General features: G+C 40.9%; 1 protein-coding gene across 2 annotated transcripts in view; it reads right to left on the bottom strand.

The window, feature by feature from the left end:
* Positions 1–7809: 7809 nt before the first annotated feature.
* The window catches only part of DENND11 (DENN domain containing 11), a 42818-nt gene continuing 35487 nt past the window's right edge, over positions 7810–15140 (bottom strand). For both annotated transcript variants that reach the window (XM_077469254.1, XM_077469253.1), the window contains 5 exons: positions 14712–14850; positions 13986–14117; positions 11479–11629; positions 10631–10699; positions 7810–9052 (listed from right to left, as the gene is read on the bottom strand). In XM_077469254.1, the coding sequence (XP_077325380.1) occupies positions 8857–9052; positions 10631–10699; positions 11479–11629; positions 13986–14117; positions 14712–14850 (687 nt within the window). In that variant the 3' untranslated portion in view covers positions 7810–8856. The remainder of the gene's footprint in view (positions 9053–10630; positions 10700–11478; positions 11630–13985; positions 14118–14711; positions 14851–15140) is intronic.

Here is a 15140-nt window from a genome sequence, read left to right as displayed (position 1 = left end):
TAAGAAAAATCAGCCGAAATTCAGTCATTTGGCCAGTTTGTTTGTTTTTCAGCCAATTATTGGGCACAAAATCAATCATTGGGCCATTTTTGAGCTGAAAACTTGTTTTGGAAGTTCTCTGCTGAACTAATGATAAATTGAAAGCTTAATGGAGTTTCCTGTCCGAACTGTTTGCACTAGGTACATTTTTTTTATTTTTTTTTTTTTTTTTTAACAAAGGCTTAATTTATGTCCGCTGAACAATTTATCAGTCATTACATGATGGCACATTTCACACAGAATATACTTTTGCTATTTCTTCTTTAAAATATACATTTCTGTGCATCTTGAAATAACATCTAATATTGACTGGTGAGTGTTGCATTGTAAAAAAATTCAGCCGCTGCAGCAGCGTTTTGAGGGCGGTTTTAAACCTTTTTGCGGCCGAATAGCGCCACTTTACCAATGATGCCTGGGCGCTTACCGTGTGAAAGGGCTCTAAATGTTTGCTTTAGGGTTTAATACTGCTTTAACTGAAACCCATCCCTTCCAGTAGTAGAAGCTAGGATTTAAGGGACATTTTAGATATGATATAATTCCGTCCCCATTGAGGCTTTCCTATAGATGACGTTACCCCAACATGCCATATTCCTGATATGTGCCTGCTGTACCATGTACTTGTATGACTAAGTATCCTGTTATTTGTATTGCTTCCTTTATGTGAAATCCCTGGTTATTCCCATCGGTTTCCTTGGTTTTCCTATTAAAAACTGACCAGCAGGTGAGCACACTGATCAACTCTCTAGCTATGCTGGGAACTCAGTTCACTCTCCCCTAATGATCAGACTTGTCCTGGCATACCGCTCTACTGCACAGCCATTCACTGGGAAGATCAGTGTGCTGATGATTCTCTTCCCCCCGGCTCTAAGAATTAAGTTAACATCTAAGACATTAGATCATCACACGAAGCATCTAAGAACAGAGGGAATATGATCACATATAAAGAAAAAATTATCTTAACAAAAATGTTCTGCCTCTTTTTTCTATTTTAAATCAAAAGAGTTGTTTTACAAAGTGGTTGGTTGCAATCACATTAAGTAAACAAAGAAATATTAAACTATATCTAAAAAGGAGACGACTACTAATTGATCCATATTTGGGTGTGGGGCTTAACCCAGTGAATAGCCAACTAACCTGGGACAGCATTCAGGAATGGCAATTGGTCGCTCAGGTCTATCACATACTTCAAAGCCCAGGCCTGTTAATGCAAGAGCAGGGTGGCACCGACCAGAGTGAGATAGTGGCAAGTTAGCAGCTGGTTAACTAGCCCACTTTAGGATAGGAAGGAAAAATGGGGGTACATGTGGGCCATCGATAAGTACTACCTTGTTTGCCTAAATGATAGTATTGCTTTAAATTAGAGTGGAAGGACAGCTCCTAACCCAAATTTAAAACACTTCCTGAAGGCAAGGGTGAGAGCGCTGGGCCTTCTCCTGGCTCCAGTAATGGTACACTACTGTACTACACCTGAGTAGATTCCCTCTGCTTTCTCAGGATAGCAAAATAAAGCCCAGTAACCCTTGGTGAGAGCACCAGAAGTCATGACTTTAGGCTGCGCTTTTTTTTTTTTTTTTTTTAATGCATGCAAGGTCTCTCTTCAATCTTCTGTACAGCATAGGCAATAAACATTTAATTTCTATGGGAAGAACCATGACATTTAGGATGAACTTATTAGAGAGTTTGTAAATTGTGTACCAATCTTTATCCACACAGCATATACTGACTACAGGCACCACTTTCTGAACATCCCTCTGGGATGGCATTACCCTGTGTGACCTGGTTTACTTTCCTGTACCGCTTCAGACTAGGCGTATTTTATATAAACATATACATACAACAGTCAATGCTTTCTCACACCAAATGAGAGCCAGTCTCTCTCAAGTTTGGGCAGAGCATAGGAAAAGAACACCAATTTAAACACTTTATAGCATATAGAACATATCTGCTCTTATTCTATCTGGCAGTAGGAACGCAATTGAGAAAAATCAGTCCTATAAATCACATCTTTTGCCATAAGGCTCTCGATATACATACACACATAATGAACTGGAGGGAGTGGTGTGGTTTTTCCCTCAGAGCATCCAATAAGATCCAAGCATTTATCTTCAGTGAAAATTAGAATATTAAACCAAGCATTTCACTGGATAATAGGATTATCACAAGTGTCTAATATATATTTTTTTTTTTAATCACGCTCAAAAGACCTTTGATACTGCTTCAAAGAAAATCAAGTGACAATAGTTAAGCCACAACTGGTGTCACGTTGGTCCAGCTGCTTATGTTTTCATGAGACTGCAATAAATGCATGTGACAATTCCCTATGAACCAATGACATCACTATGTGTGCCCTAAAAGTAAAAAAATAAATAAAAAATTCCATACCATGGAACATAGTACAGGACACAGGCTGGATATCTACAAATCCAGGGTTATAGGCTGCTACCTTCAGCTGGATTAGACACTGGCAAAGCTTTTGGATGCATGGCTCTGCATTTTGATGAGGTATAAGAGTGTGTCTTTTACAGGGCAGCTTCAGTTGAGCAGGCTTTGACCCATAATATTCTGCACCTATAGACAGAAATGAGAGACATTCTGTAAATGTGTGTCATGACGAACCTTGGCACCCTAGGTGTTTTGGAACTACATTTCCCATGATGCTCAGCTACACTGCAGAGTGCATGAGCATCATGGGAAATGTAGTTCCAAAACATCTGGAGTGCCAAGGTTCACCATCACTGTTCTAGGACATCAAACACAGAAAAGTAAACCAGAAGGCAATGTTTGCAAGTGTTCCTGCCAGAGCAGGAAAGACAGGATCCTGCTGAGTGTTCAATTAGCTGTTTGAAAAAACAGAAATTACAGCGCTAGAGTTGCAAGGTTAAAGAGTGCCTTTAAGGGCATCCTGAATTTCTGGCTGCAGAATCCTTAAATTAAAAGGGCTGAAAGTTTTTTTTGTATCTTAATGCACTCTATGCATCAAGATATATGAAAAAAAAAAAAAACTTTCTATGTGCAGCAGCCCCCTCACATGTACCTGCGGTCCCTCTGTCCAGCGACGTCCACAAGTGTTTAAGACGTCTGAGAGTGTCTCATTCATGATTGGCTTAGACACAGCAGTGGTGCCATTGGCTGCTGTCAAAGTCAGCTAGCCAATCAGGGGACAGAGGGGGCGGGGCTCAGGTTCCCCCATAGCAAGTTTGCTATGGGGACACTGAACAGGAGTGAGGGGTCAGGATCACAGAAAAAGGGACCCAGGAATGGGAGGATCCAGGCTGCTCTGTGCAAATCCACAGAAAAACATGTCTTACCTTTCCACATCCTTAGGCAAAGCCTGGACCCATGCAGGGACTATCACTGAAATTTAAAATCAGGCTTACAACAGCAAATAAAAAATAAAAAAAGACATATGGCCAAACACAGAAGGAAGGGAGTAGTAGCACAAGCCCACCAGTAGCCTCTCTTGATGGCTGGTACCAGCTTTGACAGTGTCATTTTTTTCAGGTATCAGTGCAAGATGTGCACAGACAGGGCCTCTTCTCCATGGAAGAAGGCCAAACCACACATACATCACCCCTGCTTACCAGCCAAGTGTCACAGTACATTGTAGCAGTTTGACGCGCCCCCCCCCCCCCCCGAGGGACATTTCACACTTTACCATAAACCTAACCTTAGGATACAATCATAAAGGGGCCCTGAGGATGTTTTTACATAGTCTAACTGCCTGTGCTCAAACATGTCCCTTAACACAGGACAATACATAGCCATATTAATGCATAATCACGTGTTTATATGCATTTCTCCACCCTGCGTTTATATAATTTTTTAAAACAAATATATATACATTTACAAGCACTCTGAAATGTTTGTTTGCTCCTACATAGGTACAATGCAGCACATTGTTGAAATTGAAATAATGGATATTTTTTTTTTTTTGCCCGCATTGTGAACCACAGCTAAATGCGCCTTAAAAGTAAAGAAGAGGTAAACCCAATCCCTAAAATCTTTTATTACATTAACATGATGAAGATCGTATATTTGTAAAGTTTTTTCAATCTGTGCAGCTTTCCTTAATCACTTCCCCTCTGGAGACATTTCTCCAAATATGCATTGCTGGCAATAAATTATAGCCAAATAACAATCCTATATTTTATGAATGCAGGGGCTTTTTTTTTTTTTTTTTTTTTATAATAAAAAAAAAAAAAAAGAAGATGGAAGCTGCAATTTGTCACACAATATTTGCACAATTGTTTATCAGATGCAGGGGAACAATACAATTGTTTACAGTGCCTCCAAAAATGTCACCCAGTTGGGGTTTACATCTACTTTAATGTGAAGAAGTGACTGTACCATATAGAGAACCGCATGACTTAGAAAAATGTATTTGACCAAACGAGGGCTGTGGAATGGTCTCTTTAAAAGTGCAGAGTGTGATAGATTCTCCTTCATCACAAAAAGATCATGTTCATTAAATTAGCATAACCGTTCATTTCAAACAAACATTATTTTCATTTCCTCTTCTTTACAAATTAAGTTACACGTATTATTTACATGAAGGTCATTCTTCAGTGGTGTGCGGCTGGACTCCACAGAGACACAGCACAAAGTAAAAGTCTTTAACAGTGTTTTTTAAAGTAGCTTGGTCCTTGTGGTCCCACCTGTGTTCCATCCTGGGCAGTGTCGGCAGTTACAATGGAACTTACAGATCGTTAAAACCAACTAACCAGGCTTCTTATACCACAAACTAGCTTCTCAACTTACTTCAGCCTCTGGTATTTGCTAAAATTAGTGCTAAATAAAAAATAAAGGTTGGTGTATGTAAAAGAGCTGTTCAAGCCCCTGGTAAATTTACCAGGCAAAATTTTATGCGTTTTTGTTTTTTTTAAAAGGTCACCCAGTAGTCTGCAATGCTTCACTGCTGCGTCAGCAATTTCTTTCCATCGCTAGATGTCCTCAGTGTTCTGGGCTAAATGAAACCCACTGTCATTCAACCCAAAAGAATGAGGGCAGGACATCATGGGGCTGCTACCATGGCAGCTGAATGTGATGATACATAGAGGGGCGGTGATGTCACCACAATAACACTGCTCTTTGCATCAAAATCACCTATCAGGGCTCAGACAGTCACTGATATAACAGTACCATAACTAAGAAAATTAAAAAGCAAAAAAAATAAACCATTCTTGTATGGCTTCCCCTTCATCTCCACGTGTCAGCAGTCCTACATAAACATGAAATCCTACATCCTTTGTCAACCATCGATGTGAACGAGCTGTGCTTCTCCCTCTTCAATGAGAAGCAAGCTGATATTTAACACCATAGACACATTGGGGGTTATTTATGAAAGGCAAACCCACTTTGCACTACAAGTGCACTTGGAAGAGCAGTCACTGTAAATCTGAGTAGTAGATCTGAAATGAGTGGAAGCTCTGCTGATTTTATCATCCAATCGTGTGCAAGCTAAAATTCTCTTTTTTATTTTCCTTGCATGTGCCCCTCGGATTTACAGCAACTGAACTTGTAGTGCAAAGTGGATTTGCCTTTCCTAACTAACAGCCATTGTAACAGGAATGCTAAGGATGCCATATAATACAAAACTCTTTTTCCTACCATTTCCTATTTGGGGACAGCTATTAAACATATGCACCATTGTAATGTGGCTGTAGGGTTTTCATTGTGGACATAATCATATCACGTTATGTATAACTATGCTACGATATATTATATATTTTGTGTCGGTATCTTCTGCGGTTACCTGGTTTTGAAAGGTACTTGCTCCCACTTCTGGCTCAGATCACAGCAGCACATCTGTCCAGGAGTGTGGCTCCCTCCACCACCTTCCCCGCAGCCTTCTGGGACAACAGATCCCTGAAGACTGCGGGACCATTCACAAAGCGACTGAGGCATTTGCAGTAGGAAATTGGCTATGAAGCTGCAAGGTTTCACAGCCAGTTTCCCCTTATCTAAAAGGCCAGCACCTGAAGCCGATTAAAGAATCGGTCTGAGAGAGGACATCACTGGATCCTTAGACAGGTTTGTTTCCTTATATTAAAAGGCGAGCAGCTACAGTAATGTGAAATACAAACAATTATTGCGCCTTTGCTATAAAATAAAACTGAATCAAGGAAAATGCAGCTACACAGAATGTGACAAAAATTCTAATCAGTAATAATGGTGAATGAATATGTAGCACTAAACCAAACATAAACAGTGCAAACTTGTGAGTGAGATTGATCAGACAAAAAATAAATTGAGAAAAAGTCCACATAGAAATGAAACACCAAATGTCAATCTAGACACGTAGGTGAATACGCGGGATGTCACACAGCCCCGAGAGTCATCAAAATAAACAAAGGTTCATATACGCTTACCAGAGAAGTTGGACTCGACCATCATAAGACAAACGAGTCAATCGAACATGAATGCACCCATGGGACAGGTCCACGATGACTGTATATCCGATGTCAGGAAATTTCCAGATTGGCCTTTTCCAACTTCACACAGTATCGACCATGGATATAATGGATACTGCAGGTGGTACCAGGACAGGAACTCCAGTGATGGCAAATGAATGACCAAAACTAACCTTAATAAGGGTGCTGGAACTAAATTTTGAAGCTCAGCAGCACTTGCATCGGTACACAAAAAGAAAAAAGGGGGGCTCCGACATTAAAAGCAGTCTTTTGACCTGCACCCCTTTTTTTTTTTATGTGTACCGATGCAAGTGCTGCTGAGCTTCACCATTTGGTTCCAGGACCCTTATTAGGGTTGGTTTTGGTCATTCATTTGCCATCACTGGAGTTCCTGTCCTGGTACCACCTGCAGTATCCATTATATCCATGGTCGATACCGCGTGAAGTTGGAGTAAGGCCAATCCGGGAATTTCCTGACATTGGATATACAGTCATCGTGGACCTGTCCCATGGGTACATTCATGCTCGATTGACTCGTTTGTCTTATGATAGTAGAGTCCAACATCTCTGGTAAGCGTATAGGAACCTTTATGTTTATTTTGAAGACGACCTACAGTTTGATGACTCTCGGGGCTGTGTGACATCCTGTGTCTTCACCTACATGTCTAGATGGACATTTGGTGTTTCATTTACCTCTATGTGGACTTTTTCTCGCTTATTTTTTGTCCGATTAATCTCACTCACAAGTTTGCACTGTTTATATGTTTGGTTTAGCGCTACATATTCACCATTATTATTGAGCAGCTACAGTATGTGTAGATGCTGAATTCATTTTTTTGGGGTGGGGGGAGCCTTGAGCTTCACTTTAAGAATTGTTTCCACAGGTTTATTGGCTCTGTACCTCAAAGAGCTGCAACCCGTTCTAAAAGCAAAGGAAGGGTGTAACCAAAACTAGATGTGTGTACCCAATAGTTGGCCACTGAGGGTAGAATTAGAAGGGCGACAATAGCAGCTCTTTTGCATAAAGCAACTTAATTGTTTTAGGTGAACAAATATTTGAAACACAACACAGCATATTAGCTGTAAAAAAGAAAAAGTGTAAACATTCTAATGCCAGCTGACCTACAGTTTCCTGAATTACAAAATACAATGCTTCTTAATCCAACTATCCTCCAACTAAACGGTCAGCTAGTTGGGGTCAGATCTACAGAAATCCTGACACCCAGGGTAGATGGAGAACTGCTAAAATCAGGACCTGTAGATAAATGTATAACAGGACTGAGAACATGCTTACGCCTTCCACCAGCTGATGCGATTTGATGATCTCCTTTAAGGCACAGGATGCAATTACACTATAGTGTTTGTTGCAGTAATGCATGCTTTATTGCAACGCACATTAAATGCTTTGGTGGTATTAATTTGAATAGCAGCCCAATGCATGTTGCCAAAAGACATGTGATACAACACTGAGCAAAAAGTGACACACTAACACACCGAATAATGATGCAAGCACTTTTTGTGGCAGCACACTACACACTTTAGTGCACTGCCATAACCTCCATTGGTAAGCTCTGTTTAAACAAATGGCACCTTATCACACCAAAGCATTGAACATGCATTGCTGTGCAGGTTACCACAACACCACAGTATTTCTAGGCCCACAAGCTTTCCATTTTAAAAGAAAAATGCTGTTCTGAACACCATCAAGGGTTTAAACTGTTCAAGAATTGGATAAGGGCAACATAACCCAACACCATTAAGCATAATTGCTAACCGTTTAGAAAAGGCTAAGTTCCCAGTAGAGGCAGGTGTGTAGGAAGAACACATCTGCTCAGGTGCTAACAGGTCAGCATGCTGCAGTCTGGCCAGTGTTAAACCATTATTTATGCTGCATTTGCTTAGGATTACTCTTACACAATGAATACTTGACAAGGTTAAACACCCAAAAGTAGCCCTAGCTGCAGCCTCCCTTTTGGATTAAAAGCGTAGGGTGCAGCTTGTTCTTGTGCAAAAAGGTGGAAACCTTATCAATAATCCTTCGTGCCAAGAATGGAAAATGTTTGCTGTCACTTTCAACTTAAAATAAAAAAAAATTTACGACCCTGCCACATCGCCGGTTCTTCATAAATCTTTAGGCTGCAATCTCACTACCAAACCTATAATCTCGTTACCCAACTGCATGGAGGGAGCCACAACCTGGTAAACAACATTGAGTTATCCCGAAAATCTTCACATTTTGCCAGCTGGATCTATGAGCCCCAGGACTTGCACAACGCCATCATTAACGATCTTATAAGATGTCGCCAGTTCTGCTTTTGCCCCGATGGCTGAATTCTCTGTCCAGCCTTAATACATCCAGGTATTTACATAAGAGGCACCGGACAGCTCACCAGAGTCCTGCATGATGTTAGGGACAGCATGGGTTGTCAATGACCAGCATGAGGTCAAAACCATAAACTTCCAGAAGGTCCAGGAGAAAGTTACGGTCACCCTGCGGGTCCAGGCCCATACTCCGGGCATGATCTGCTGTTAGAGTCTTATCCTGACTGGCCGCCACCTCCAGGAGGGTCTGGAATATTCGATTATTCTGTTCCATAAAGAAGCTGAAAAAATGAAGGATGGAGAAAGATGAATGGGATGGGCAACAGAACATACTCACAAGTCAGCGATGTGAATCTAGGCCTTGCGACTGAAAGGGGTTTATTAAAAATTGCGCAAAATCTGGTGCAGTTGTGCATCGTAGTCAATCAGCTTCTAACTTTACCTTGTTCCATTAAACTTTGACAATAAAACCTGGAAGCAGATTGGTTTCTATGCACAGCTAACACCAGATTTTGCACTTTTTTTTTTTTATTTATTTTTTTTTTTTAAGTCAACCTTTATCTCCAAAGATCTTTCTGTGAGGCTTATTAGCAGCCAGTTATTTTGTAATCTCTATGGCAGATCAGGAAACAGATTTATTGGCAATGGATACTTTTAATGGTGATTAATAGCCAGATTCACCCGATACAGCATTCTTCCTTTTCCAGTGTGACAAACATTTTTAATCTTTCCCATTTAGAAGGTCTGTTTTACTGTATCTCTACTTAAGCATGTCTCACATGAAAATTCAAATGGGTTTAATGCAGAACGCCAGGCAAAGGGTTGAAATACATATATGGGGAAAGACACCTCAGGCATTAAAAAGGGGTTGTAAACCCAACAACGTGGGCCACGGGGGCGGGGCCGAGGCCTGCTCTCTGTGTCAATTAGACACAGCAGCCGGACACGGAAGCCCCAAAGTAGAGTGCTTCTCCAATGGGACACTCGAGAAGAGGATTAGCCAAGAGCGCCGCTGAGGGACCCCAGAAGAGGAGCATCTGGGCCACTCTTTGCAAAACCAATGGCACAGAGGAGGCAAGTATGAAATATTTGTTTTTTTTAAAACACAAACCTTTACAACCCCTTTAAGAGGAGAAAAAAAAAAAAAAAAAAAAAACTTTTAGGAGGGAATGCTAAGATTTATTTTTCCTTCTGTGGACCCGTGTCTAGAGTGCGGAAGCTTAACAGCCAGGTCCCTGCAACTAGCACAACGACCTGAAAAAAAAAAAAAAAAAAAACAGTCAAAAACAAACATGATGCTTCCTGTTGATCCAGAGGAAACAAAAAAAAAAAAAACTGAGGCTCAGAGGCACGCCTTTTTTTTTTTATAATGGTGGATAAGGGGTTTGCTGTTTCTAGGTGGAAGGAGCCTTCTCTCAATGCTGCACTGGAAGAGGACTTGAGAAAATATGCTCAGTAGAAAATCAGCTTCTTAATGTGACCATCACAAAAAAGCTGTAGCTGGGTATATAGTGCAAGCACCTCAAGCAGTTAGATGTTCTGCTAGCTCCAAACATCAGGCTGGTCTGTGCGGGCAAAGCTTTAGAACTTCCTAGTAGTATAAAAGCTGACCCCATGCTCTTCTTACCCCCACATACATTTCTATCGGCCCCTGACTGGCCAAAAGAAATTCACACAAGGTAGCAATTTCAAAGGGAGATCAGCAACAGCAGCCTTCCTTCTAACCTTACAATGGGTTTACATTACTGTCAGGAGAAGGGTGCATGGGGCATTGTGGGGGAGAAAAAGAAGAAAAAAAAAAAAACACACACACACACACACACAATCCAAGGTAATGAGTTCTGAGGTAGACTACTTACAGGATGAAGAGGTCCTCCTCACACGATGTGCAGTCTCCATCCACTTCCTGTGTATACATCAGAAGCTGCCTGAAATGATACACAAAATTTAAAAATGCCAAAATGTATTAACTGAAGCATAAATGCCAAAACACTTATAACTATAAAAGGTGATGACAATCATCGCCCAATATGTATGATATCAGCCAGACCATGCGACAGTCCTCAAGGTAAGAATTGTACAAATGCAAAAATGCACTGGCACAAGAGACCTCTTTATGCCACTTCCTCCTCTAATATATTACCATCACATACTACACTATTTTCAACCTCATCAGTTAGGGTGCCGTGACAACTGCGCACAGGCTTGTCCTATGCATCAACCATTAGTAAAGCCAACTGAGAAAAAAAAAAGCTGGTGATAAAATTCAATACAGGTGTAACTTTATTATTTCGGACAAGCAAGCAAAGTTCCCACCCACTTTTTGTGAAACATGTCAGCAGAGGATGTCCCAGGTGGAAACCTGATATCTACTTGCCCAGAAAAAAAGTTATATCTTCATTGAATTTTAACTGCGACCAGGTTTATCTCCTTAGGTATATTCTGTAGCCACTGAAAATATTCTGAGCCTGAAATAAGAAAACAAATGCAGCCAACATATCTAAGGGACTGGTAAGCTGCAATATATTAAAATTTTTTATTTTAGTTTAGATACACTCAAAAGAGGAACTGCAGTCTGCTCACATAATTTGAAGATACTTAGAAATCAAATAACCCTGTCTGATCACTGTAGATGAACAGCGGCAGCTCTCCCTGCCGTAAGGAGGTCTAATAATAAATTAAAAAAAAGTAAGTAAGTATCAGTCACCGTTGGTCATTGAGCCGTCTGTATTTCTCTTTATCGGCGCTGTTGATCCGCAGCAGTGGCTGCAGACATTCCAGGTGAGTCTTCACATTCTGGTTGTCTACATAGACATCATAGAGTTCTTGCTTCTGCTCAAAGATCTTCTCTGTAGTACCTGAAGACAATAGTCAGAAAATGGAGTCAACGGAGAGGGTCACAAGCCACCACAGCCCTTGGCAACCAAACATAGAATGTAGAACACTAGCCCAACTATTTGATTTTTCCATGTCTGCAATGATGAGAGCCGATATGCCAGACAAAGTTGTGCTAAATCCATAAAAAGATAACCACCAAAATCTTTACTTCTTGAATCAACTTTATAGCATGGGAAAATGCTTTACAAAGAACACCAATCGGCCAAACAGCTCCTCCTCTTCCTCCTCCTCTAACCCCAAGAGGAAGTTAGCCATATAGGTTAGGAGCTCTCATGGCTAGAGATTTATATATATACATATTAATCGATAATGCCTATAATTAGAGACACTGTATGTAAACTGGGATCCACAGTCAGTAATGTAAACTTTGTGAAAAAACTTTTTTTCACATGATAAAATCGGCTAGGATCTTTTTCTAGAAAATGACTTTAAACCCCCCCAAAAAATTCTACAGTACTGTACAAAAGTTTTAGGCAGGTGTGAAAAATGCTGTACATTTTTTATCAATCAAGAAAATTGGAAGTAAATTAACAGAAGAGAAATCCAAACAAAGCAATATTTGGCTTGACCACCCTTAGTGTGAAAGCAGCCTAAAAGAATTGATGCTGGTTTGAAGGCAAAGGGTCCTTTCACATGGGGCGGATCTGTGATTATCCGCACCGTGAACATCCGCTTGCTCAGCGGGGATCGCTCCATTTATCCCCGCTAAACGGGCGGACGACAAGGCGGTCCCTGTCCCTGTCAGATCTCCGCTCTCCCCTATGGGGGGGAAAAAAATTGGATGAACACAGACCGTCTGTCCGTGTTCATCTAATCCGCTATGCAGACGGATAGAAAAAATAGGATTTTCCTCCATCTGCAGAATCGGATAATAGTGGAGACAGATGATATCGGGTGTCAGCGGATGTTCACCCGTTATCCCATAAGGGTGCATACATGTCTCCATTTTATCCGAAAACGGATGGATGAAATACGGACACTGTCCGCACATGTTAAATGGGACCTTAGGAGTTGCTTTTGCGAAAAAAAAAGCGCATGAAAAGTAAAAAAAAAAAAAAAAAAAAAATGCTTCCATTTTAAATTCTATGTATGTATTCACACTACGGTTGTGCACTTCAGTTGCAGTGTAAAAAGTCCTTCTTGCCGCATTTTTAGAGCATGCTTGCTCAGTTAAATGCACCAAAAATGCTCCTCCCCATTGAAATGAATGGAAAACACCTCAAAAGCACGCAAAGTGTTTTTGGTACAGTTTTTTAGTCCAATGTGCTTTAAAAAATGCACTACAAAAGAGCAGCAAAAATTTTCCATTACCGCATAGGTGTTTTACAGGCAGTTTTGATGCCAACTAGTGTGAAAATGCCCTAATGTACACACAATGCTTGTGCACAGTTTTTGTAGGAACTTGGCAGGTAGTTTTTTCCAAACATGTTGGAGAACCAACCACATATCTTTGTGGATGCAGGCTGCCTCAAATCCTCCTATCGCTTCATGTAATTTCAGAGAGACTTGATGTTGAGCTAGAGGCTCTGGGGGGCCAAAACATCAATTCCAGGACTCTGTTCTTTACACTGAAGATAGTTCTTAAAGACATTGGCTTTATGTTTGGGGTTGTTGTGCTGCTGCAGAATACATTTAGGGCCAATCACGCCTCCCTGATGGTATGGCATGATGCATAAGTCTCTGCCTGTATTTCTCAACATTGAGGACACCATTGATCCTGACCAAATCTCCAACGTCGTTTGCAGAAATGCAGCTCCGAACCTGCAACCAACCTCCACCACGTTTCACTGTTGATGGCAGACACTCATTGTACTGCTCTCCAATCCTTTAGCAAACAAACTGCCTTCTGGTACAGCCACATATTTACATTTTGACTCATCGGTCCAGAGCACCTGCTGCCATTCTTCTAAACCCCAGTTCCTATGTATTTGGTTTGCCTTGTTTTTAAGTCAGAGGTAAGGCTTTTTGGCTGCAATTATTCAATGAAGAACACTTCTGGCCAGTCTACTCTAGACAGTGGATGAGTGTACCTGGGTCCCACTAGTTTCGAAGGAGGCATGTGATTGGCCCCAAATTTATTCTGCAGCAGGACGAAAACTTCAAACATGCAGCCAATGTCATCAAGAACCATCTTCGGGCTAAAGAAGAACAAGGAGAGATAATTGTTTGGCCCCCACAAAGCCCTGATCTGATCATCGCGCCTGCCTAGGAATACATAAAGAGAAAGGTCGAGGAGAAAAAAGAAAAATAAATAATATTTCTAGACAGTATTGAGAGCCTGGGGCATCTTTCAACAGTGTCACTGTAGATACTCACATGCCACGTAGGACACCTCATCATCGAGGGTCTCTATGTCTGCTACATTTACATAGAAGAAAGGCTTTGCTTCTGGAGCTGTGGCTCCCACACCCGGTAAAGTGACATTTGCGAGACAGCAACAGCAATAAACTGTACAGAAGAGGAGAGAAGTATACATGTTAGTATTTTTTCATTGTCTATTACCATAGCTTAATTGTTTTGTTCCAGTTTTCTAAAACCAACTACATAGGTCCAATGAATCAGCAGAAGATGAGTCTAATGTACAAAATATAACTATAAAACTCTATATGCCAAATCCACTTTTTTGCAAAATGTCCTAATTACTGGCTATGAGAATGCCTCCTATGGGAGAAAGGAGTAAGCTTACAGCTCCCAGACCAAAATTTAAAAACAAAGCTTAGGAACATGTTCAAACTATTGCAAATTGTGGACAAGACTTTGTAGAATCCCGTGGCACCCACTCCACACAAACACACCCCTTCCCATGTAACAGTCATCTGTCCCCACAGAAATCCACATCAAATTACAAACACTTGGGCAGCCTCCTCAGCAACAACTTTGGCTGTTTTAGTTTAATCCCTTACCAGATTTTTGTAGGTCTAAAGGGTGCAGGGGGGGGGGGGGGTAATATTTATGTTCTAGTGTAATACTAGGATTGATCATGCTAAAAAGAGAACCTTGCATTTAACATTTGATGTTAAAAGGTAGGTTATTGATGGTTACCTCTGTAGCACACCACTCCCACAGGAGGCGGGGAGAAGATCAAGATTCGCTTCCGTAATAACGCAAACTTCCACAAGACGAAGATCTGCTCCCCAAAGAACTTGATGAACTGAGACATGCAGCCAGCAGGGTGGGTAATCTGCAACCAAAAGGCAGGAAAGAATTATTATCAGATCTGAGCATTTCTAAGTGCTGTTATAGTGTGTGTGCAACGTAATATCTGCTGGTGGTGAGTCCTAATAACATCAGTGACTGTCCACCTACTGGTCTGCCCATAGAGATGAACTGACAGCAGGGAACCTTCTCGTGTCGTGCCTATAGTGCTGTTTTGCAGGACAAATCTTAATTTAGTGTTATGTCACAACACTAGAAAGAAAACAGGATCATATGGCCTGAATTTTCACAAGTTTATTTTTTACATTTACAATA

The sequence above is a fragment of the Lithobates pipiens genome, unplaced genomic scaffold (assembly GCF_037356315.1).
Source record: "Lithobates pipiens isolate NorthernLeopardFrog02 unplaced genomic scaffold, aLitPip1_a1.2 Scaffold_8, whole genome shotgun sequence".
NCBI lineage: Eukaryota > Metazoa > Chordata > Amphibia > Anura > Ranidae > Lithobates > Lithobates pipiens.
Note: the sequence above shows the minus strand (reverse complement) of the source record. Positions and strands in the feature narration are given on the sequence as shown.